General features: G+C 35.2%; 3 protein-coding genes across 6 annotated transcripts; 1 reads left to right on the top strand and 2 right to left on the bottom strand.

The window, feature by feature from the left end:
* Nucleotides 1–555: 555 nt before the first annotated feature.
* LOC147392390 (uncharacterized) lies at nucleotides 556–10,203 on the bottom strand. Of its 4 annotated transcripts, none has more exons than XM_086458062.1 (8): nucleotides 10,049–10,178; nucleotides 9,071–9,186; nucleotides 8,012–8,257; nucleotides 6,904–7,040; nucleotides 5,642–5,741; nucleotides 4,676–5,188; nucleotides 4,218–4,555; nucleotides 556–1,087 (listed from the first exon to the last, which is right to left on the bottom strand). In XM_086458062.1, exons 3-8 carry the CDS (start codon nucleotides 8,172–8,174, stop codon nucleotides 929–931), a joined length of 1,410 nt encoding a protein of 469 aa, XP_086314188.1. In that variant the 5' UTR covers nucleotides 8,175–8,257; nucleotides 9,071–9,186; nucleotides 10,049–10,178; the 3' UTR covers nucleotides 556–928. The 4 variants fall into 4 exon arrangements, with proteins under 4 accessions (XP_086314188.1, XP_086314186.1, XP_086314185.1 ...); XM_086458060.1 differs by lacking the exon at nucleotides 9,071–9,186 and adding an exon at nucleotides 9,456–9,583 and having other exon boundaries at nucleotides 10,049–10,167; XM_086458059.1 differs by lacking the exon at nucleotides 9,071–9,186 and having other exon boundaries at nucleotides 10,049–10,203.
* Nucleotides 10,204–13,103: 2,900 nt separating this feature from the next.
* LOC147392389 (transmembrane emp24 domain-containing protein p24beta3-like) lies at nucleotides 13,104–15,686 on the bottom strand. Its single transcript, XM_086460057.1, has 4 exons — nucleotides 15,410–15,686; nucleotides 14,517–14,703; nucleotides 13,418–13,525; nucleotides 13,104–13,293 (listed from the first exon to the last, which is right to left on the bottom strand). The coding sequence occupies exons 1-4, from the start codon at nucleotides 15,614–15,616 to the stop codon at nucleotides 13,160–13,162; spliced, it is 636 nt and encodes a 211-aa protein (XP_086316183.1). The 5' UTR covers nucleotides 15,617–15,686; the 3' UTR covers nucleotides 13,104–13,159.
* A 3,688-nt stretch (nucleotides 15,687–19,374) lies between these two features.
* On the top strand, nucleotides 19,375–24,645 carry LOC147392388 (Phosphoribosyltransferase family protein). The gene is made up of 7 exons (XM_086459487.1): nucleotides 19,375–19,541; nucleotides 21,175–21,490; nucleotides 22,869–22,964; nucleotides 23,182–23,250; nucleotides 23,314–23,442; nucleotides 23,765–23,864; nucleotides 23,962–24,645. The coding sequence occupies exons 1-7, from the start codon at nucleotides 19,426–19,428 to the stop codon at nucleotides 24,093–24,095; spliced, it is 960 nt and encodes a 319-aa protein (XP_086315613.1). The 5' UTR covers nucleotides 19,375–19,425; the 3' UTR covers nucleotides 24,096–24,645.
* Nucleotides 24,646–24,974: the final 329 nt, after the last annotated feature.

Genomic DNA, 24,974 nt, shown 5'->3' with positions numbered 1-24,974 from the left:
AATAAAATAGCCCCGTTTTCAAACTTTTGTAAAAAAAAAAAATTAATTAGATTTTTCCCCAAAACCCTTCATCTTTTAAAATCCAGGGTACAAGATGGAAGGAATTTTGGCGAAAGATTGATTGAAGATTATAGTATTTTGGTCATTTTATGTTGACTACATCCTTTGATTTTCTAAATTAATTCAATGTAGCAAATCCGTGGAACAAATTTCTATTTGATGTAAAGTCTGCATAAGGTGGACACAGCCATCTATAATTGTTACTTACATAGCCATCGATCCAAAATTCCTCATGATCCATATAAATTTCAAATCAATTTATGACTTTTTTACATGTAAATTGTAATCACACTAGTGTTTCAGGAAAAAAGGAAAAATAATTCAATCTTGTGATGGCTGCTATTTTTACCATACACCATGCATCAATACAAATGTCAATCCAATTGTATTTAGTCCTATTGAAGTTGGAACATGGATGGAACAAAGGTGGTGGGAGAAACCAAGTGGGATCAAAATCACAACAACAACAACAACAGGAAAAAAGCATCAATAATGTGAGATAAAAAAAAAACTTTCATATAAGAGAGGAGACGAGATGATGCATGTATGTTTTGAACAAACCAGACGCCACACCATATATTCCTTATTCATATACACTCACTCACTCACTCTCTCTCTCTGTGTAAGGTAATAACTGCATATCCTTGTCTCATCCACAACCCTCACAGAGAGTTTCTGCAAACAAGAGAGAATAGGCAGGAGGACAGGTGCCGACAGCTGAGCTCACACAACTAAAAGGCTAATAAGTAGTATATTTATTGTAATATAATTAATTATCTGACTGTGGTTTGAGAAGGGAGAAGCGAGCAGCTGCAAGCAGATGACAGAGGACTCGCTAAAAGTCTGTCACAAAAGAAGGGCTCTCTCTTTAATCTTTATTGCTATATCTATTTGCAATGATAGGACGGACATCATCTGCGTCGGCCAGTGTCTCTAAAAATGGAAGTAACAAAATCAGTGCACGGTCTGTTGGGTCATCAAACCAACTCTTAATAGGAATCCCATTATTCACTTGCAACCGAAAAACCTGAAATCATCAAAAGAGACCAACGCTTCAATAATCAGAAGCTAATATAAACTTCATTAAGAAAAATGGTGTTTTTAAGTTAATATTATACTTGTTGTACCAAACCAAACAACTAATTTTCACATTTCACAGCTTAACAGGGTTGATTCTATGAAAATCAGCAACTCTAGACATAATGGTTGAGAAAGCTAGTGTAATACTCCAAAGTGTTAGCCTCGAGGTTGAAAGTAGTCCTACCCAAACTTATCGATGAAGAACAAGGGGCCTTCATGAGGGGAAGACAAATTCTTGATGGTGTTTTGATGGCTAATGAATGTCTTGACTCAAGGATTAAGGAAAAGAAAGAGGGGATGATTGGAAAAATAGACTTACAAAAGGCTTACGATCATGTGAGTTGGGATTTTTTGGAATATATGATGGGGAGAATGGGATTTGGGGCAAAATGGATTAATTGGATTATGAAATGTGTCACATCGGTCTCCTACTCGATTCTTGTCAATGGGAGTCCGGCTGGTTTTTTTAGAGGATCAAGAGGACTGAGGCAAGGGGATCCACTTTCTCCGTTCTTGTTCCTTATCATAGCAGAAGCTCTGGGTAGATTGTTTAGGAGAGCAGTCACTATAGGAAAGCTTTCGGGGTTTAGGGTGAATGATGGGCCGATGATTTCTCATTTACAATTTGCGGACGATACTTTGGTTTTCCTAGATCACTCCAGGGATCAGGTGAGGGTGTTACGGGTCCTTTTGTGTTGTTTCGAGGCTATGTCTGGTTTACATATCAATTTGCAAAAGAGCAAGATTTTTGGGGTAGGAAACGTGAGTGATATACATCTGATGGCTGCGACCTTGGGATGTGGGCATGATGTTTTACCTACGACTTATCTGGGATTACCATTGGGAGCACCCTACAATAGCATCAAAATTTGGGAAGGGGTGCTAGAGAAAATGGAGAAAAGATTGAGTATGTGGAAGGCCAAGTACTTATCCAAAGGAGGGAGAGTTACCTTGATAAAGAGCACCTTGACGAGTATCCCGGTTTACCTTCTATCCCTATTCACGCTTCCTAGGTCGGTGGAAATCAGATTGGAGAGGCTTATGAGAAACTTTCTATGGAATGACAAGAATGGTAAGAGGAAGTATCACCTGGTTAGATGGAAGGTTGTGTGTATGCCCAAGAAGAATGGGGGGTTGGGGATTAGGGGTCTTAGACTTGCTAATAGAGCACTTTTAGGGAAATGGTTATGGAGGTTTGGGGAGGAAAGGGGTAGATTATGGAGGAGGGTCATTTTGGCAAAGTATGGGGAAAAGAGACTGGGTTGGTATAGTGGCGAGGCTAAAGGCTCGTACGGGTGTAGTGTTTGGAAGGGTATCTTGAAAATGAACGAGGAGTTCGAGAAAGGGATTAGGTTCAAGGCGGGAACGGGTAATAAAATCAGATTATGGGAGGATAGTTGGTGTGGCACATCACCTCTAGCAATTCAATTTCCGTCTTTGTACGCCTGTTCTACAAAAAAGAACTGCTCGATTCAGCAGTGTTTGATTCGCAATGAGTTCACTTCCACTTGGGATTTGGGATTCAGGAGAAGCTTTAATGATTGGGAGATAACTGATGTGATATCTTTCCTTGATCTCTTACACTCGTGTCCTCTCAACGAAAGTGAACAGGACAGATGGGAATGGACGAGGGCCAAGGACTTGAGATTCTCTGTCAGCTCATTCTTTAAGTGCCTCAATTCTTATGCCGAGCGATCATTCTTGGGATCTATCATTTGGACCACTTCCATCCCATCTAAAATATCATTTTTTGTTTGGTTGGCTTCCCTTGGGAAAATTCTTACATTGGATAATTTGATTGCTCGAGGGTGGATCACACCTAATTGTTGTCCCCTGTGCATGAAAGATGGGGAGTCTGTCGACCACATCTTAATTCATTGCACATTCTCTCATCAAATTTGGTCATTATTCCTTGGTCTTTTTCATATTCAGTGGGTCATTCCTTGTAAGTTCTCCTTGTTGTTAGAAGGGTGGGCCAATAATGTTTTCTCATCCAGAAAAAGATTCTTGTGGGCTATTCTTCCCTCGGCTATTGCTTGGGGGGTGTGGAATGAGAGAAATAACAGGGTGTTTAACAATAAGATGAGAAGCTCCCACGGCACATTCTTGGAGATTTTGGGCTTGTTATACCTTTGGGCGAAGCAGAACATTGAGTTCAAGGGGATTACTTTTGATGACTTCGTTTTTAGATGGAACTCTTTATGTAGTCCTTGATGCTTTAATTTCTTCTTGATTTGTAGTTTGTTTAGAGGCTTTCTCGGCCTCTTTGTATTTTGTTTCTTTCAATCAATACATTACACTTATCAAAAAAAAAAAAAGCTAGTGTAATACTAACAACTAAGCTATGACATCACCCACTGAGCCACCAAGACTTAAATTGATGGCTTGATGCGACGACAACAACAACAAATATATATATATATATATATATATGGGTCCCGTTCAGTAACAAACATTTTGACAAACATTTTGGCAAAACATTTTTCAAAACATGGGTTAGAGGTTTTGGAATGGGCTGATTTTTGGTGAGGATGATCTCTACGGTGAGGAGATCATCCTCACCAAAAATCAGCCCATTCCAAAACTTCTAACCCCATGTTTACAAGTTGAAAAATCGTGGACCGTCCACTTTTGTAAATCATTTTTGATGGGGTTAGAGGTTTTGGAATGGGCTGATTTTTGGTGACGATGATCTCCTCATCGTAGAGATCATCCTCACCAAAAATCAGCCCATTCCATAACCTCTAACCCATGTTTTGAAAAATGTTTTGCCAAAATGTTTGTTGCTGAACATTTCCCTATATATATATATATTGTTAGTTCTTTTTCATATTTACTAGTGGGAAGTACACATCTGATGATCAAGATGGTCAAATAATGAAATTGCACATTTTCAAAAGAGAAACTCATTAAGAACTATAATTTTATTTTTATAAATCAAATAATATAGTTTATAAAAATCAATTTATTAACATTATTATAGGTTTTGATCATGATAGAAATAAGGCCAGTATTAGACTCTGTGTGTGTGTTTGTTTTTATATACGATCAAATAAACCAGTTTTGAAGAATAATACCTGTGGAGAATTATCAATTATGGCAACTTTTGCCAGGTCGACTCCCAAAACAGTCAGATCTTTAGTATAGTTTCCCTCTGAAAAAATGCATGACTCGCGATAAGCACGTTGAGAAATAAGCTTTCCATCTGGATCCAGTATATTCAGTAGCTGTTCAGCATAGGAACTTTGACTGGCAGTGAAAACAATGATTTCAAACATCTCTGCAACTCTCTCCAAGAATGTTTGCAGGTATGGCCTCTGTCTTACATATACAGTGTGCTCTTTCATATTGAAAAACACTGGGAAGGTGAAATCTGCATCATCACAGTGCTCTAAGGAAGAGTGGACAAGTGTTTCTGTACAAATGCAAACCATCATGATCAACAAAAACTTTTTTTTTGCCAAAAATTCAATCAAAAGAACTCAATATGATTGCACAAATTGTACTGTTGAAAATCGAAAGTCAATTTCCTTACCATCCAAATCAAGCACTAAGGTAACAGGCCTCCTTTTCCGTGTTTCCTTCGGTAACAACATGGGACACAAAGACGGAACCACATCGGATAGGTCTGGTAGATTTCCCAAAAATAGGTATGGGTCAAAGCAGTCAGCTTCATCTGAGTCACCAGAGTGAAAGTTGGTATCAGATTCTTGGTCACAGGATTTCATCTGATGAACTTCTATGTATAAGCATCCATTATCTGAGTTCGTCAAGGCTTCTCCGCGTGGTTTGTCATCAAGGATGATATTGCTACTTTCCACAGTTTCCTCAAGGAAAGGCAATATCATGTATCTCTCGGCCATATCAAACATCATATCAAGATCAGTACATTCGTAATCAGGAAAAGGATTGGCCTCTATAATATCATCAAATCCTATATTCCTATCTAAGGGCAAACCAGGTACAGTCATGTCCGAGATGTGAAAGTCTGACACATTACAAGTTTGATAATCGCACAAACTATTACTGCCATCATCTCTGTCATCACCTGATATACGTACCACACAGAATCAATGTTCCTTACCATAAAAAATATGATAAGTTCTTATAAATAAATAAAAAAGGATTAGGACAAGTGCATTGTTTAATATGCAATAATACATACACATATATACTTCAGGGGTAGGTCACCAATGAAACTTCTATTTAAACATTGGTTGAACTTACCCACAAAGTATCTCAAACAAAAATTTGGATACAATGGGCAATAAACCATAATGTAACCTCAACCTAAATGACTAACCACTGTTGGGACAAGTGAGATAACTTGCAGACACCAATAACCATAATGTACAGTTCCACACAAGTTGACTAAACTTTTAACTTAGTAATCAAGTTTCTTCACAATATGCACTAGAATGACTTCTAATGCAGGCATAGTCAAGGAGATGTATCAAGTCATATAGACTTGTGTTCAACCAACAATAAGTTCAAGTTATACCTTCAAATTTATGAATATCTGGGTTGAATTCATTGGAATCAAAGATAGGTGAGAAGATTGTCCCCCAATCTGATGAGCATGCAGCAGCTGGTACAAACTCCTGTAATGAGCATAGATTAGTCTGAAGGTCAAAATGAATGACTAGATACGTTAAACGAAACAACAGAAAACACCTTAAAGAAGCATATCAGATGAAATAAAAGGGACATGGTCTTCTTTAATTGGAAAGATAAAACTCTATTGACAAGAAAATCCGGGTACAGAAAGATAGAAATGGGGGAAAAAGAACTCCTTTGGCTAAAGAATCTCAATATATCATTCATGGAATGCAGAATGGGAGTGAATTCATGTCACCCATCTAACACCATGACATGTTTAGGGTTTATTTTCATGTCAACATATATTGGAAGGGATTTATGAAAAGACATGAACAAATACACATCCTGGTACATATGGCAGCTTTATAAAACTCTTATTTATAAAATATGTGAAGGCACCCGCTGGATGTTCAGATCTGGTTAACTAGGGAAGACTGGTATCTAAACCATGTAGCATTGATAGTTTGATACAGGTATGCTTCCGATTCAATGAATACTGAAAAACAGGATTTGTAAATTTGGCAGCATATTTGAAATAATTTAAAGCAAAGCATAGAATGATAACAATATTGGACTATCTTATGATCTGTATCATACTATCATATACCCTATAGACAACAGAAAACACATATATAATGTTATATTTGTTTTATATAAAATTTCAATCAGAAAAGGTAGAACTCAGATGTGTGTTTAATATTGCCAAAATATCATCATATTAATGAAGATTCCTGCCTCATCCATAAAACTCATGTGGACATCTAACCAAGGTTTGTCCTTTATTGAATATTTACAAGTTGTTAAACATCATTTCTTATGTGTTGGTAATTCAGTCTTCAGGTTTTGGCCTTCAAAGTGGCTTGCCAATATCGAAAACTCAAGTGTGCAAGTACTGGCAATAAAATCATACGAGGTTCCTTTTAATTATTAAAAGAAATGATATATGTAACTACGATTGCTAAAGGGGTACACAATGTCGTAATGTTTTAAAAGATCTAATAAACCCGGCAGAATTTGCCCCGACAACCATAGTGTGATATACACAATAGATTACTTTAAAAATACAATGAAAAATATCAAGAAATTTAAAAAATACAACATTATCAGATGATATAACGAGGGCATATTACTAGTAAAGTACATGAGTCAAAATTAAATTTTTACCGTTCTTTCAACAGGTGGAGATTCAGCAACAGATAATGACAACTTTCGAAACTGACAGTTTTCTCCATCCAATTTTTTTTCACGATAAGAAACATCATCACATTCAATTTCCTTGGATGCTACAATATTTGGAAAAACTGTAATAAGAACAAGTATTAAAGAGATGAAATAATAAATAAAGGACACATTTCTCCCTTCATAATTGAAATTGAAGTTCTAACAAAATATGCATACATGACTTTGAGAGATATTAAGCCTTTCAAAAAAGTTTTTGAAAAAATGAAGTAACTGAAAAGAGTAGAGAACTATGTAACAATTGTTGTCAGTATTGTATTTTGATGTTAGTCATTTTTTTTTTCAGGATTTCTCCTCTTTAGTGAGGGAAATGTTGAAATTCTCTTAGTGTCTCCGAATATAAGCAAAAAAAATCCGTTTTTCTCCCAAGCCCTTAGCTTATTTTTCATCTTCTCTCCTGCTCTTTGTCTCATCTTCTTGTTCGATTGCTCATTCCATCACCTTTCTATATCAGTAGCATCATCTTCAAATACAATGACATGGACATGTGTTGGTGTCCAGATAAAGGTATTTGAGAAGGATGACTTTGAGATGATAAGGCACCACTCCATCCACATTTTATAATAACTAAATGACTCAGCTATTATAATTCATTTAAAAAAATGAAATAAGTAAAAGAATACGAAAAGTAAAAGAGAATATCTTCATACATCATAGATCAGTACATAGATTTATAAATCACACAACTATAGATGTGTTTCACAACTCAAAAATTAGTGAATGGAGGATGGAAACATAGGCCTTCTTTTAGAGGCATTTTTTTCTCTTATATAAAATCATTGAGACAAGGACTCAAGATGTGTGTTTGGACGTGTCAATACTGATAAACATGTCGATAAGTGTCCAACACGGGGAAAAACCCTAAATGTGCCATGTCATTCATTACAAAGGGGTAGAAAAGTAAACTTGGGACCACAAACAAAACAAAGAAATCCATATACGCTGAAAGTTCTTTAACTAATTCACCTAACCTTTCTTAATACCTTTATAAGATGTTTTTTAACTGGATACAGTAGAAAAAATAGCTGCTTACCATCATGATGATTTAGAGAAGTGTCCAACTCTGCTGCATGCTGAGATATTCGGACTTGAGAACAAGAGTTCTTGGATATTTTACTTGATTTGTGACACGCATGGAGGCCCTTCCCTTCCGAACACCCCGCACTTGGTTTGCTCTTCATTTTCAATGCTGGCATGACTTACGGTTGTAGTATGTACCAAAACTGAATTTATAAATGCCAATTGCAGAAAAAACCTCTGTACACTTTTCCTTCCAAATCTGCAGCAGAAGGTGTTTAATCTAATTAACTAGATAAGAAGAAAATATAAAATGGACACAAGCACAACCAAAGATGCAATACTGCTATATAAGAATAGCGAGAACTATGTACTTCATTTTTCAAAAAAAGTAAACTGTGGATCACAATTATACATGAGTGCTTTATTAGAAAGTGAAGTTTTACAAAAGCTTGTGAGCTATGGAGAACATTTAAGTTCATTTTCTGTAGCTCAGTTTCACTTATTTGATTTTGATCATGGACCTTAGCTTGTATGGGTAGGAAAAGAGATTTGAAATATTAAAGTTGAAACGCTAGTTTTATTTATCATGTATAACTATACAGAACGATTTATTTTTAATCGTAACAGGAAAATTTTATTTGGAAAAAAATTTAAATAGAAAAGAAACAAAGACACGAATTACATTGGAAACTCTAGCCTCAAAGCAACACAACCCTAGACACATTTTCGAGCATATCTACCTCATCATTGAGTCCGACTTTAAAGTGGGCAGCCTGCTTCAAAATTTTGGTAGAACCTTCTTCGCAACATGCCATGTGACTTTTTGTATTTATTTCATACCCCTACTTTTATCAATATTTGGGATACCTCCTTGGATATGCCACGTGTAATTCAAAGAAAAGGGTTCTACCGAAATTTTGAAGCGGGATGCCCGCTTCAAAGTTTTTTCCCTCATCATTAGCCAATCTTGGGATGAAATAAAACAAGATATTTACGAAATCAATGAAGACCAAAAATCTCTCATGATAGGAAAATTAACTGTGTGATAGAACAAACATATGCTAACACATACGCATGCAAGACTTAAAAACTTTTGATAACATCTGTGTATCCAAGCGGGTCAAAGCAGTATTGAATTCAGGTCTATGGTATGACCACTCAAATTTTACCAACATACAAAGTTGGCACCTGCAAAAGCATAAACATCGATAAAAAAAAGTTTTGTCATCAACTGAAAAATATGTTTATATTTAACAAAAACTTTACTAATGAAATATATATATATATAACGATAAGACGATAACGATAAAATAAAAATTAAAAGAAAAAGAATCCAAACATAGAAACTCCTAAAAAACCAATTAACCATACTCAACAGATAAAATAAAATAATAAAAAAATCCAAATCAATCAAGAGTAAATAGAATCGGTTTATGAGCCAAAAGTAGGGCTCAAACCTGCCAGCTTCATGCGCTGTCTAGGATTTGGGTTTGAGCCCTTGAATCCGTTTGCACAACCACCTCTTGGATCTAGTTTCAATCCCACTTTGTCCATCCCAAACTAAAGAGCAAGGTACTTTGGAGCCCTAATTATTCAGATAAAAAACCCAAAACCTAAGAATCCAACCATCAAAATTAAAAAGAAATTGATTGAAAAAAAAATTGAAATTCAGAAGACAGAAACCCAAATCAATCAAGCCTAACTAAAAGCCGAAAACCCTGAAACCAGCATCCCACACTTCATAATAAGAATCAAAATAACAAATCCTCATAACACAGTAATCAAATATTTAACCCTAAATCGATGTAAACCAAACACTTCCTTTCACCAATCACAGGGCCCAACAAACACAAAAACACAACAAATTCACAAGAATCCACAGAAACCCATTTCATCAAAACTGAATTAAATACACCCCATCAACACAAACCCATTAAACAACTATCACATAACCCATAACTGATGGATCAGAATTATATGTATATTCTCCAAACAAACAAAAACCCATCAAAGAAAGAATAAAGACAAGCAACAGTAAGAGAAATTATACCTCTAGAAATACCCATCAATCATCTAATCTCTCTCTCTCTCTCTCTCTGAGCTGACCTGAGACGACTGAAGAGGGAGAAAGGGTCGAACACAGACCCTCCCAACTTCCGTTGAAAACCGTCAAGAAAGAGAGGAAATAATAAGGGTCTGTCGACGTCTCAAAGATCCCCACGGACGGCTTGGATTCGACATCCGCTAATTATTTCTCCACCAATAAAAATGCTGACACGTGGATATCTGCACAGAAAATTCAACTTAACACGTCAACACGTGCCCAGTTGTGGAAAGAGAAGAGACTTGAAAGGGATCGAGTGGTGATCCAGTACGAGTTCTCCTTATGTAGGTTTCATACTTCAGGAATATTAACCACAGATCCCTTGATAGTTTCACCAAAGAAGGAAGATAGTAACTTGTCTTATGAAATGTTACAGGACTGAGAAGTACTGGATCAGTCTGTGCAAACGAAGGCAGAAGAAACCTTGACTTGTCGGGCAACCCCTGGCTTGTTGTGGTGGGTCCATTATCTTTTAATCTTTTAAGGGCTTGTTTGGGCACAACGAAATGAGAGGGATTTCCTTGAATTGGCTGCTCTATAGATATGAAAACATGAAATTGTGAAATTTTTTACATAATATCTATTAATTTTAAAAGGTACGAAAATATTCGATCATTTATAATATGAAAAATAGTAAAACAAATCAGTTTCGGATACCCATCTAGTAGAATCTATCAATTCCAATTCCTATTCAGCTCAGTTCCTTTGAGACCCGACTCTAATCAAGTATTGAAAATAACGATTCAGAATCGAATTTTGGGATTCCGATTTCAATTAATTCCAATAAAATAGGTATCCATTGACACCCCTAACTCAAGGGTGGGATCTCAAATATGTACCAAAATCAACTAAAATATAATTATTATCTTTTACTATAAATATATAAAAAAAAAAAAAAAACCACCCAATTATTATTTACATATTTTTCCTTTTAAAGTCAAAAAAAAATCTTTTGACAATCAATTTGTTTTTCTTTGTGTGGGTAAAGGTCTGTTTTACAGTTGTGTTTGGTTTGGGATCCATTGACTTGTGAAGAATGACTCGTGAGAAAACACATCATCCCAACTGTGTAAATACAAAATTCAACGGGCAAGATTTATTTGTATCTTCATAACACATGTCTCAGAGAGACTTATTTCAAGGATAAATCTCAATCGTTAAATTTTGTATTTGCATTACATTGCGACAACATTTCCCCCAAGTAGAAGGGTTTTTTTTTAGTGCCCTTTAATATTTAAAACTTGATGTTTAATCACTTAAAAATGCCTTGTGGTGCACCTTTTATGGCCTTGAAGTACAATAGGTCAATCTCTTGGTGGACCCAAAGATTACACCCGCACAAAAAATCGATTATTGGACCAACACAAACAAATCAGCTTGATAAGTATTTTTGGTATTTAAATTTGAGCATTTTTCATGATTAATTTCACACGGTTGGTCAGATCACATGTGGTATATGAAGCTGATTTTTATGACTGAGTATTTATGGAGGGGTTGTGGGTTTGGGGCCGGGATTGGTGTGTCGAAAATTAACTTTTAGATTAGTGTTGCCTTGTCTCGAACTTACTCTCTTCGACTCACATTGGGGGCTGGTGGGTTCAAAATAATGTGGTACAATGAGCTTTCGAAAACTAAAATCTAGCTTTTGATATTAATGGATAGAATTGAAGATATGTTGGCTTTTTTGGTGCGTATATTCAAAAGTGTGTGCCACAAAGCATTTTTAAAAAGGGAGTGGATTCTCTATAGTACGTTTTCCCTGTAATTCCCGGTAGTAACTTTAAATAGTAGAGATTGACATATTGAAAAGGAAATCTAACACCTCAACCTCGTAAAGATCATTGTTTAGATAAGATTTTAAAAAAGTTTTGAATAAAAGGCAATTTTCAAGCCTCATGCAAGCTTTGAAAATGGATAGTCCCTGAACTCCAATTTGTTAACGATTGGGATTTTGTATTTTTGTGACGTGACTCTCCCTCAACCGTTAATTTCCACTACATAGGGAACCATAAGGAATACTTATATAGAGGATCCACTCTCTTTTAAGTAACAAAATAAAGTTTGTGGTATTAATGATTATAATGAAAAAGAAAAAAATTTCTTTTCGAAGACACTTGACAACTCCCATAAGACATATTGAAGGGGAACATCAAGTTTTTTGTACTAATGGACATAACAAGAAAATCTAAAGATATTTTGACCTAGTCAAACACATTCCTTTCCACTTTGTTCGAGTTGAGACAAGTGAAAAGAAGAGAAATCCATTAAGAGAAGAGAAGAGATGAGAAACTCAATTTCTCTCCACTATGTTTGGATTGACAGGATATAAATTGAGATACTTTTGAAATTTTAAAATGTCTTAAAAGAGATTTAGGAGTAAAGTTGGAATTGTAAAATATTTTAAAAGGGTTTATTTTCAAATCTCTCCACTTTTGGAGCAAAAGAAAAGTCAACATTTTTTCTCTTCAATACTTTTCTCTTATCTCCCCATTTAACAATCCAAACAAGAGAAAATGAGAGAAACTCATTTATTTTCTCTTCTCTTCTCTTCATTTGTCTCAATTCAAACACAACGTTCAAGTACAACTTAATTATATAAACATTAACAAGGAACATATGTGTTAGTTAGTTTAAGGGGAAAGGGAGTGCATGTGCCCTAAGGATTAGTCAGGTATTCTAAGAGACCCGAGTACCTCGGCTATAAAAAAATTTGTTTGGGGTCACATGAAAGGAGAATTTATCATGAAGTTGAGAAAAGTTGGACATGAAGAGAATCTTACAAATTTAGGAGAGAATATGAGAATAGTAGTTAAGTTTGTATCCACCCTCATATAAAAAACTGATTTAAATATCAAGAATGAATATAACAATGGATCAAGATCCATATTAAGGGAGGTAAGAAAAAAAAATCAACGGATCCCAACCCATATGGGTAAACGAAACTATCAAAACATATATGAATAATTTTATACACATCAAGGTATGAACTATTGCGATTTAATTCAATAAAAAAAAAGTCCATATTACCTTCAAATGTTTCTGAAAGTACATGTCAAACTAGACTCTTGTGTACCCATGGTTGTGCCTGAACATCCGACGGATAAAATAAACTTGTGCACCACTAACGCTAATGAACACTAAATATTCTGTCAACGTGTAGACCGTTACTCTCCTTCTCGTGCTCTCATTTGCTGGAATTCAAAATAAAAACATCAGAAAACAAATTTATTCTGAGGTTTATTGGCCTCAACCTTGGCATAATAGCTTCATTGAATCAAATATATAGTTAATAACTCAAATCTAGAATTTACTTACTTCTACGACGTCGAGAATCTCGAGCCTTGATGTAGTGTTGCTCAGCAACTGCAGATTCTAGTGCTTCCTTAAGCTTGGCTATTCTGATATTTATGGGCCCCAAATGTTCTAATGGAGTGTATTCAAATTAAAATATCATTAATCACATATAAAAATTATGAGGAAATCAATTGTGTGGGTCTAGATTCATAGCTCTAAGACTTGATAAATCACCTTGAAACTTGGTGAGCACTATGTGAAAAAAGGGTAAATTCGACGCCAAGGTCTATTGAATTTGATGTTGAATTTACCCATTTTTTCACAAGGTGGAAGTTAATTTGATTTGATGAATTTTGATGTTATATTTCAAAAATAGAAAATATATTTTTGAACTTTAGAATGCTATAAGTATTTTCATATTGGTATTTTGGGATGGGATGATGCGGTTGCATGCCCTGATCCCATGGAAATTTCGAACGTCCAACATAATAAGTCAGGAAGCCATGCAGTTCTGAAAACACGACCAGAGGAAGCGAATAATAGTAGCACTTGTTATGTATAGTAGACGTACGATTCTTATCCTAAGAACAAATGAGCAGGAGCTACTGATTTGATTTCAATTTTGTTTCAATTAAATTCAAAATTTCTTGATTGATTTATATCCAATATTGGCTTTGGCACATTAGACGTTGCCCAATAGCCATACTTGATCAATGCAAAGTTGCATTATTTTATATGAGTGGTTGAAGTTGAAGGACATATATTTTAGTCCAACTGTATAACAAGTAAAATTTTATTTTATTTTTTGGAAAATTCTATTGCTATTACAAGCACACCCACCCCTTAATTAGATACCTTATACATAACCCCAATGGGTTGCCCTAGTGGCAAGCCGAACCTTGATAAGCTCCTCGGGAAGGGTAGGTCAAGTGTTCAAAACCCCCCGAAGCAATAAATTCCTTGGGGCCACCCTCCAAGGTCCGGTTGACCCTCAACTCAACCAATTGCATGTAGGCCTTTCTGAGGGGGTAGTGCGTGTGACCGTGGGATTAGTCACACCCAAAGAGTGGGGATACCCACACTAAGCAATAAATAAATAAGATTAAGTTGAAATGCATACCGTCTCGTGCAAGCTCTTCCCCCAGGGGAATATGTCCAACATGGATATAAAATGAAACAATTTCAGATTCTGAATTGTGGTTGTGGAAGCAAAATTTGTAAGTTCCTCTTTTCAAAGTCGAAAATTCAAATTTTTCTCCAGAAGATTCTTTGATCATTTGCACCGGATTTCCAATTGGATCAAAAATCTGCAATTTGATGTTTTAACATCACAATAAGTCCCTCTTACCATAAATTCAAAATGATAAAAGAATATTTGTTTCATTTTTATCTTATTTTCACTTGTAATGAAAGATTATCGAAGGAAAATTGTTTTTCTCTTCAAGAAAGTGGTTGTTGTTTTATGTTGTCAAATAATTTTCCCAACAAATTTAAAAAATGGAGAAGATACATGACGACTTGGGAAATTCTCGAACAGAAGCCATAGATACAAAAATTTAAGGTGTATTTGATTGTAGATAAAATATTTTTAAATGGTCTTAAGAAAGTCAATTTTCATGTAGTAAAGCCATGGATCCCAAAATTTAAGGTGTGTAATATTTTTTAACAAAATCATTTTCTTGACCAAGTTTTCTGAAGAAAATCAATTTTCTTAGAAAATGTGTGTGGATATTTGGTTGCACCTAAGAAAATGCAAAAAAAAAAAAAGTGAGTTTTTTTTTTTTGAAAGGTGGGGGTCACCATGGAATCATGAACATTTGAATTTTCCTGACCCAATGAGAAAAATCATTTTCCCAAGGCTCAAGCCAGAGAATATCTTCTAATCAAGAAGGAAAAAACACTTCTTAAGGAAATGACTTTATCAAATAGTAGTTTTTTCATAACTATCGCGCAATCATAAACAAACTTTAGTTATAAAGGAGACAAATCAGAAGGAAAAAATAAAAAACTTACAGAAAAATCGATTCCAGAATGTCGTGACTTCCAGAACCGAAACTGTTCGACCACAACAAAGTTGCCCGAGATCATATCACCATTGTAGCCAACCTCTTCATACACACATTCCTCGCCTTCAACGGTTAATGAAAGCCCATGAGATTGCCGAAAAACGAAGAACACTAACGATGACATAATCAAAGATGACCATATTCTTGCAGCCATATCAGTTCTTGGATCACAGTGTTGACTATTACAACTTCAAATACATAAGAGATGTCTTATAGTTGGTTTCACCGAATGATCCAAAGTTGGAACAATGCATGAAATTTCCCATTTAATTATTTATAAGTTATTTAAAGCTTATAACATTAGTTTCTAAAATCTATAGACATAGCCCCCCCCACTTTGTCACCCCCCCCCCCCCCCCCCCCCCCCCTCCTCCTCGTGTTTTCAAATTGATGACATATCCACTGACCTTGGTCTACTTTGAAAGACTAATAGAAAGTGACTTAAATGCCTTCATCTTCAACATCAAAGTTAAAATTCTTATTGCAAAGTTCCATAGTTTTAAGCCACTTTAACTTGTAGGATATTTTTTTTTCTTACTTTTTTGCCAAACTGAGGGAATTTTTCTTAGAGACTTGATTTTTTTTTCCTGAAATATATCCATTATCTTCAATCTTTTATTTATGACTAATGATAATTTAATGCTCCTTTTTTCATAAGCCTTTAACTTGGCAGTTATAGAACCATACATCTTTTTCTTGCGTATCTTAAGGTAAATTATCTTCGATTCTAGGATGGGGGTGTCTGAAAAAAAAAAAAAAAAGTGTCAGATTATCACGATTCTTTATTTATTTCTCATAGGCATTCGGAGTTATTTGTGTTCCTTCACAATGAGGTAGAGGATAAAACTTTCGAAAAATTGTTGGAAATCTGAAGTAGAAGAAGGGCACTTTGAAGAAAATAAAAGGTTGAAGATGAGGATACTTCCGTAAATTTCTGTTAGTCTCTCAAAGAAGACCATGTTAGAATCACAAAGGGCATCTCAAACCTTCACCAAAACAGCGAGGGTGTGTCTAAACTACCTAAATTTAATAAGACTAGTGGTCTCTCCACCATGTAAGTGGTGCACCTTCTCGTCTGCCAATGCCGGCCAATTAGTCGGTCCCACCAAAAAGAATTTACAGGCCAATCAGATAACCCTTGTACAAGAGCAAGGTTTGTGGGCTGACAGTCCAGGCTTCCTTCTCTAGTCTTGGAAATTTTTAATGCATGGACAACATAATCTTAGCATTGCCTATGGAAAAACACTTAATTTTGAAAACCCGACTCAATTAAGATGTCCATTGTCTTGAGCCAGCTCAACGACTCACTACTTAATTTGGACAAATCAATAAAATCTATGTAATAAAACAAATTTGGTGGACCACACTCTCTTTATTCCTACGCAAAGAGAGGTTGGGATTTAACCAAAACTTAGAACATTTACAATAAATGTGTGTTAGTGAGTTTGTTTATGTCAGAGCCACAAATTTTTCTTGTTTTGAGTGCTCCAACTGATTGGTTAAAAGATATATTTAACATGTCAGAAATTAAAATATCAAATTAATAATGACTAGCCTTTTAGCTAGTCGCACCAGCAAGTTAAATTCTATCAATTTTCAATTCAATTGATATTTTTTAAAAATGAATGTTATAGTGTAAAGTAACGTGTATATTAAAGATGAAAATAAATTTATTGGTTAGAAGAATAATGTTGAAGTGACTTCAAGATTGGACCTCACATTACACACCCTGATGTGAAAGTATATAGGAACCATAGATGTTTTTCCTGGGCCTAGTTAGACTTATAGTTCAATTGGTTTGACACATTGTTAAAAAACTTTGAGCTCGTGGGTTCAAGTCCAGTTTATCCATCCAAAAACAAATAAATAGATACATTTCTCGAGATATGAGTGAAAAAGTATTTATGATTCTTATCCACTTTCATGTCAAGATGTGCGATGTGAGGTCTAATCTTTAGGTCACTCCAGTATGACTCTTGTTAGAATGTGCTAAAGGTGCCTAAATCTCTATTGGAGATGTTCTTACAAATCTTGAGAATCACTTTTAACTTCATTGTCTTTCATTTTCTCTTTTTTTTCTAAGATTGTGCTTCCAACATTATTTTCTTTCTTCTACATTCTTTTCCAAGAATTCCCCTCAAAGTTTATTGTATGTCTTCTACCATACCTTTTTCGATAATAACCCTCCAACACTTTATAATTTTCCTTTTTTACCTTGTTATCCTCAAAGAGGATGCCTGCCAGTGCTGTAGATACATACAAACTCTAGTATATTATAAAGGAGATAAGTCTTCATCTATAATATTCCTTTTTCAAACATGGAAAATGAGTAAAGTTTTCAAGTTCAAAACAAGTACCTATATATTCTCTTAATATGTGCTTTCTAGAGTTTGGGAATTCCTTGAGATTTATGGGAAAGATTGGCTTAAATTAATAATGGTATCAACAGAATACAAACAACATATCAAATACATAATCTTCTCAAAGTTTCCAAAATCACTCTCCACAAGTAATTTGTGATAGATTCTCCCTTCATACATTTAGGCCTTGTTTGAAGGTTGGTTAAAAAACTCAATTTGTTGTTTGGATGGTGAACTCTTGGGAGTTGTATGTTCTATAGCTATCTCAACTCTCAAATTAGTCATGCAGATATTCTGTGTTGGGTATCTTATGGATTCACTTTTAGAGTCAACAATCAACTTTCTATCTCCAATTCCATCTTTCAAACAGGTCCTTATCATTGCGTGAAAAAAGGGTTAAATTCAATCAGCCCTTTTAGTCACTACGTGAAAAACGGGGTAAATTTCAACAAAACCTCTTTGTCAACCTTCCTCAAATTTGTTATTTCTTTGAATGCTAATAAAGACTAAAAAATAATAATATATATATTAAACGAAATGGATTGGAGTTAATGAACCCAAGACTCAAATTTTCAAGTGAATCATTTGAACGTCCACCAAGAATTTGATTTGATTGGTCCTTTGGTCTCATTTCCAATACATTAATTGGATAATTTTGGATCCGAAGCAAGATCCGATAAGAATTTGACTTGATAATTTGCAAGACCAGGAAAGGGAAGGGGGGTTCAAGAAAATTTTCCAATGCTTAAGTCAATCCATAATTTGGTAGAATAACAGCGTGAGTATCAAAAATTGCATATCTTTAATTTTTACCCAAGTCCTATTTATAAATTCTAGCTCCTCAATCCTTGCAAATCTGAAATCGTTTGTCAATTTTGAAAAGAATTAATCAATGATTTTCTTTCTTAAATGAGAGGATTCTCCTTTAATCAAGACATGTTATAGAGTCATGATAAATGTACAAGTTGACACATATACAGCCTATACGAGACTGGCATGGCAAGGGCACAAAATCATAAATCTTTTTTTTCTAGATACATAAGAAAAATGATCTAAAGTTCTGTGCCTTTGCCACGTCAATTGTGTACAGACTGCGTATGTGTCAGCACTTTGTTTTATAATGAATACATGTTATAATCTGTTGGTTTTATAATCATACCAATTTGGGTTGCATCCTTGCACATCCCTTTACTTAGTGTATCCGATACAATAAGCTAATGGAGACGACTATCTCCCGTCAACTACCCGATAAGCTTTCCTTCTCGGTCGTGATGGTCGGGAATTTATTTCATGTGGTTACAAATATGATTTATATTTATGTGTTATTACATTAGAAATCAGATCCGATCCGATCCACGAGTCAACAGATCGGGTTTGGATCCATTCCAAGTCCATAATATATATTTATATGTTTTATATAATTGACCCGAATGATACATTTACAGCCGTGTAGAAGTCTAGAAGATGATAAATTGATAGCGGTCACGAATGAGAAAGAGGTTTGACCCGGATTATTGACCCGGATGTACTAATTGGTCATCAGACGTCACAGGCTTACAGCTTGAATAAGACGCAGGGCGAGAGCGAGAGAGAGAGAGAGGAGATGGAGAATCCGAACAAGAAGCAAGTGCTTCTCTTCTACTGCGTGGAGTTCGAAGATCTTGCTCGAGAAATCGCTGCACAATCCGACTGTATTCAACTTCAGTCCATAAATTGGGGGTTTGATTTTTTTATTTATTAAATATCTTTTAATCTCTTTCATCTACTGTTTTCTTCTCTGTTTTTTTTTTTTTTCTTTTTCTTTTTCAAAAAGTCCTTTTTTTTCTCTCATGTTCATGGCAGATGGGCTTTTTCTGCAATCTTAATTACTCTGTATTGTACATTTGGTTTTTTTTTTTTCCAAAACTTGAAGTGGGTTTCCATTTTTTTTATACTTCACTGTAGTCTCCATCCACCTAACAAGTTTGATTTTTTATGGGGTTTTCATATATTTTTTCTCTCTTTTTAATTGAGTTTCCATATTTGGGAAGTGGGTTTTTGGTTTATTTTCCTTCTGGGTATTCTTCATTCATCAAAATGTTGTCTTTTTCATGTTTATTTGTCTGTTTGTTGTTTCTATTAGATTTTTTAAATGATTACTAGTGGGTATTCTCCATTTAGCTTAAAGTTGATTTTTTACTTGTTTCATTGTAGTTAATAGTTTATTTGTTTTGTTCCTTTCCTGAGTCATGAATTTGGAGGTAGGATTCATGGACCCTTTGAGAATAAATGATTCTGCTTTGATATGGACCTTTTGAAATTGTCTTCTACCGCTTTGATAACTGCATTTTTATCTTAAAATGTTCTTTCCATGGGTCATTGATGGTAAGCTCCAATGTGTTTTATAATTTGATGTTTTGCATTTCATAAAAGGATGTACTTGCTGATGAGAATTAGATTTTTCTGAAATTTTTTTTTTTTTTGAAACTGAGGTATCTGGTTTCTTAGAGCACCCGACTATCCTTTGGGAACATGCACTCCCCTCCCCTCACATGCACCAGGTAATTTCTGGGATAAATCCCTGAGGGTGGCTCCTAAGGGGGGATTCAAACTCAAGACCTCCGCTTCCTGAGGCGTGGTCTTGGCCATCTCACCAACCCTTGATGGTTGATTTTCTAAAAGATTATTTATTTGAACAGCTATACCTTATTCGTTCAGAAGATTGATCTTGTTAAGTTGGTAGAAGTCAGTTTGTGTTGATTCCATGACATGCGAACAGACCTTTCTCCGTCCACTAATCATCCCGTTTGCCTACGAAAAAATTTTATTTTATTTTTCCAAAGTAACCATTGCTGTGGTGGTTGATTTCTTTACTTATGATTGAAGTTTAGTTGGCTGGAAGGTATAACTCTGCACTTTTTTTTTTTTATCGGTAAAGAAATTTATTCAAGAAAGCAATCAACATACAAAGAATGAGGCTGAGAAGATCATCCAAAAGTGGACAAAACCAAAGTAACGGATGACAGCTACGTAACCAGGAAAAGAAAAAACCCCACTCGGCTTGCTCCCTAGTCACATAACTTCTCACCTATAGATCCCGTAGCTGCTATTTGTACTTTGCAATTGATATGTATATCCTTTGCATTTCTATTTTTTTGGTACTTAATTTGCATTTATATCTTGTTTCAACAACAATGCTTACTTTGTTCCATCATATGTTTCTTTAATTGGCTTTTGTTTGTGGTACACCTGAAAATTTTCTCAAGTGATTTTACAACATGGAACATGCTTATGTTAGAAAAAATGTTACTTCAATTTGATTATAATTTTTCTTTTATGAGAAGGATTATTGATTCACCTCTTTGTATCTCAGGAGCTTTGATGACGGATTTCCAAACCTTTTCATTAATAATGCACATAAAATCCGAGGTCAACATGTTGCTTTCTTGGCTTCCTTCAGTTCCCCAGGCGTCATCTTTGAGCAGTTATCTGTCATATTTGCCCTGCCGCGGCTATTTGTTGCTTCTTTTACTTTAGTTTTACCATTCTTTCCGACTGGTTCTTTTGAACGCATGGAGGAGGAAGGGGATGTGGCAACTGCGTTTACCATGGCACGAATATTGTCAAATATACCCATATCTAGAGGTGGTCCAACTAGTTTAGTCATCTATGATATACATGCTCTGCAGGTTGGTTTTGCTTACCGTTGAAGCTAAAGTTACGTTAAGCTTACTCCATATTCGTTTGGTATCTGCGCTCTTCTGATCTAATTCTTTTTATTTCGCTTCGTTTGTTTATATTGCTTTGCCCCTTTTTGAATCATTCTAGATTTCCTGAGTTTATATGTAAGTGTAAGATGCTTGAAATGTTCATTTTTTCTTTCCAATAATATAGAAGAAGCCCCTTGTTTGACAATTGCCTAATGGGATGTTTAGGATCTTAGTAATGGTAGGTTTTGGGTATCTAAGAGAGGTGGTACATAAAATGATTGGCTGGGCATATCTACTTTGGGTTGATTGCTAACGAGTGTATTGAGTCTAGATTAAAAGGTTTGGTGTGTGTTGTGTAGTATTTAGGTTGGACATTAAGAAAGTTTACGAGCATGTGTAGTAGTCTTTCATAGACCATCACGATGGAGATTGGATTTCATGCCTAGGTGGAGGAAATGGATTTTGGAATGCATGTCCAAGACTCACTTCTTGACAAGAATCTTTAGGCAAGAGCAATCCATTTTCTCCATTCTTAGTCATCATACCTGTATCGGTATTCTCATCTTCCTAGATGCTTCAATAGAGGAAATATTTAATCATTGGTCCTTTGAAGTTGTTTCTGAGGTTCACCTTAGTTCTAGAGTAGCCAATTGACTGGTGTTGGGGAAGACCATGATGGTTTTTTTGAAAAATGAGTTCATAAGATCGGTTGTTTACCTGATAAATTTCCTCTTCCATGTCTTACTCTTCCATTAGGAGCTAATCATTCTCTTGTAGTATCGTAATGATCCCATCGGACTGTTAGAACAGCTTTGTTCATAGAACAAAGCTTTGATTTGATTAGAAGATTGATCCACTGTATCGGTCAAAAGAATGATTTTTTCAAATAATCAAAGAGAGTGTGGCTTAGTCATTTTTCGTTACAAATATATCTTTTTTTGGTAAGTAAAAGATTTTAATTGAAAAAGATGGCTGAGGAGACCAACCAGGAAATGAAACAGCAAGGGCAGCTGGCCCCCAACACAAAGGTCAATACTCAAAATATTTAAGTTGATTACTTATCAAAATATATATATATATATATATATATATATATATATATATTTAAGTTGATCTAAATATTTCAACCAAGTGGATTATATTTTATAACCTTCGGCTACATGGTCAATTTTCTCCTTGTGGCTGCAATGGGTTGTTGAATAAGCTGATTTTATTCTTAAGCAAAGGCTTCTCGTTGAATTTACTTTTTGGAGCATCCCTTCACGTTCTTATTTCCTCAAGTGTGTATTTCTCTTCTTAACCATGAACAAAGAATTGGTCCTGATGTTGGATTTTCCTATTTTATTTTTTGCTACAGGAAAGGTTTTATTTTGGGGATCATGTTTTGCCTTGTTTTGAGACAGGGATCCCTCTTTTGAAGCAACGTCTTCACCAGCTTCCCGATGCCAATAATGTGAGTAAATTTGAGTTACCTACCAGATGAAACCTTGTTCACATGTCATGCTGGTATTCCATTATTAAAACTTTTTTTTTTTTTTTTTTGGGGTATAACTTGAGGAGTTGATGTCAGTTTATCTGTAGTGCTGTTGGAATAATTCTGTCTCCCAACCTTCTACGTCGTTGTTTTAATGTCCTCCATGTTCTTCACTTTAACAATCATTATATTCCAGATCAGCATTGCATTTCCGGATGATGGAGCATGGAAGCGATTTTACAAGCAGTTGCAGCATTTCCCCATGGTTGGTTAAATTTATTGCTTGGTTCTGTTCAAATGTGCTTTTTTAACTGTTGTTCAATGGCAGGTTGTGTGCACCAAGGTTCGTGAAGGTGACAAGAGAATAGTTCGTCTTAAGGAGGGCAATCCTGTTGGTCGTCATGTAGTCATTGTTGATGACTTGGTGCAATCCGGAGGGACCCTTATTGAGTGCCAGGTATCGATTGTGCATTAAACCCCTTATTTGCATCGCCTATGAAAATAAAAATAAGAATCCTTATGCAGATGTGCATCTTTCATTTTACCCAATCTTAAAGCATTCTCTTCATTTACTTATCACTTATTTGAAGCTTGACTCTGTTGGGAAGGCCACCTTCCATTGTAGAAACTATTTCAAGTTTTTGGTTTTGATTGTAATTTTCTGTAATTTCCATCAGCTTTTTCAAAGTTAATTTGTTGAAATGGACTTCACTATATGTAATTTTATCTTAGCCGTTGTACTACTAATCTTTGCCTCTCTTATCTTCCGGATCTATTAGAAAGTTTTAGCTGCTCATGGAGCTACAAAGGTCAGTGCTTTCGTCACCCATGGTGTGTTTCCAAAACGGTCATGGGAGCGATTTACTCACAGAAAGGATGGTAATTTAACTCACCTGCTTATACATAATTAAAAAATAAATCAAAATCTTTTTTATTCTCTAATTTCTATCTTTGTTTTTTTTTTGGGTGCTTTCAGAGGGCTCAGAAAAGGCGTTTGCCTACTTTTGGATCACGGATTCTTGTCCTCTCACTGTGAAGGCCATAGCAAATGAAGCTCCTTTTGAAGTTCTGAGTCTTGCAGGATCCATTGCGGATGCCCTTCAAATCTAAAACATGTCACAGAGCTTTTATTATGGTGGGAAACTGGGAATGTTGGCAACAATTATTTATGGAGGCCATGAGCAGTATTTTGTGATGTTCTTATTTTTATCTAAAAGAAAATTAATGTTCTTGTTTCAATGACCTTCATCATTCGGCAATGATTTTCGTTTTAATGTATTATGTCTCTCTCTAAAAGATTAAGCTTCCCTAAGTTTCATTTTTCGCTACTTTGATACTGATCTGTAGTCTGGCATTTGATACGTCGATGTGGTCTTCATGTTTGTCATTCTTGAACACCCTCAGAACCCGAAATGAAACACTGTCGATATAAGTGGTGTTTTGACTGTAGGAATGGCTATTGTTTACTGTTTGGTTTATGAACTATGATGCAGTTTCTTGAAAGGGATACATCACCCAGTTTCTTTGGGTTGGTTGCTTTCCAACCAAAATGGGGGTTTTCCTGTTTCCCCAGAAAGTGCATTCCTTCATACGCTTTTCCTGGAGCCTACGTACCATATTGCAATGCAGGATTTCTATTGTAGTTCATTATCAGTATTTTTTTTTTTTAAAAGAGCAAAAAATGGAAGAAAAAACAGATTTTAAATTTTGATTGTTGCTATTCTTATCAACATAACCCTTTGAAAATGTAATGTGGTGGTATTATGGTTTTCTCTTCTTAGAGCTATAAACTTAATTATACATAATCATTATTGATAATGAACATCAACGATTATATATCGAAAATGGAAAATTATCCAATATAACAATTTCAAGTCATTACTGATTAAATGTCCCACAAGACAGTTTTAGGGAAATGTACCAAAAATACTTGAGTCGTGCTGGAGTGACCTTGAGTTTGGACCTCATATCGTACGTCTTGACATGAGA

The sequence above is a fragment of the Akebia trifoliata genome, chromosome 11, assembly GCF_017979445.1.
Source record: "Akebia trifoliata isolate Shusen 1 chromosome 11, ASM1797944v1, whole genome shotgun sequence".
NCBI lineage: Eukaryota > Viridiplantae > Streptophyta > Magnoliopsida > Ranunculales > Lardizabalaceae > Akebia > Akebia trifoliata.
The sequence above is the reverse complement of the archived record's forward strand: the minus strand, read 5'-3'. Positions and strand labels throughout refer to the sequence as shown.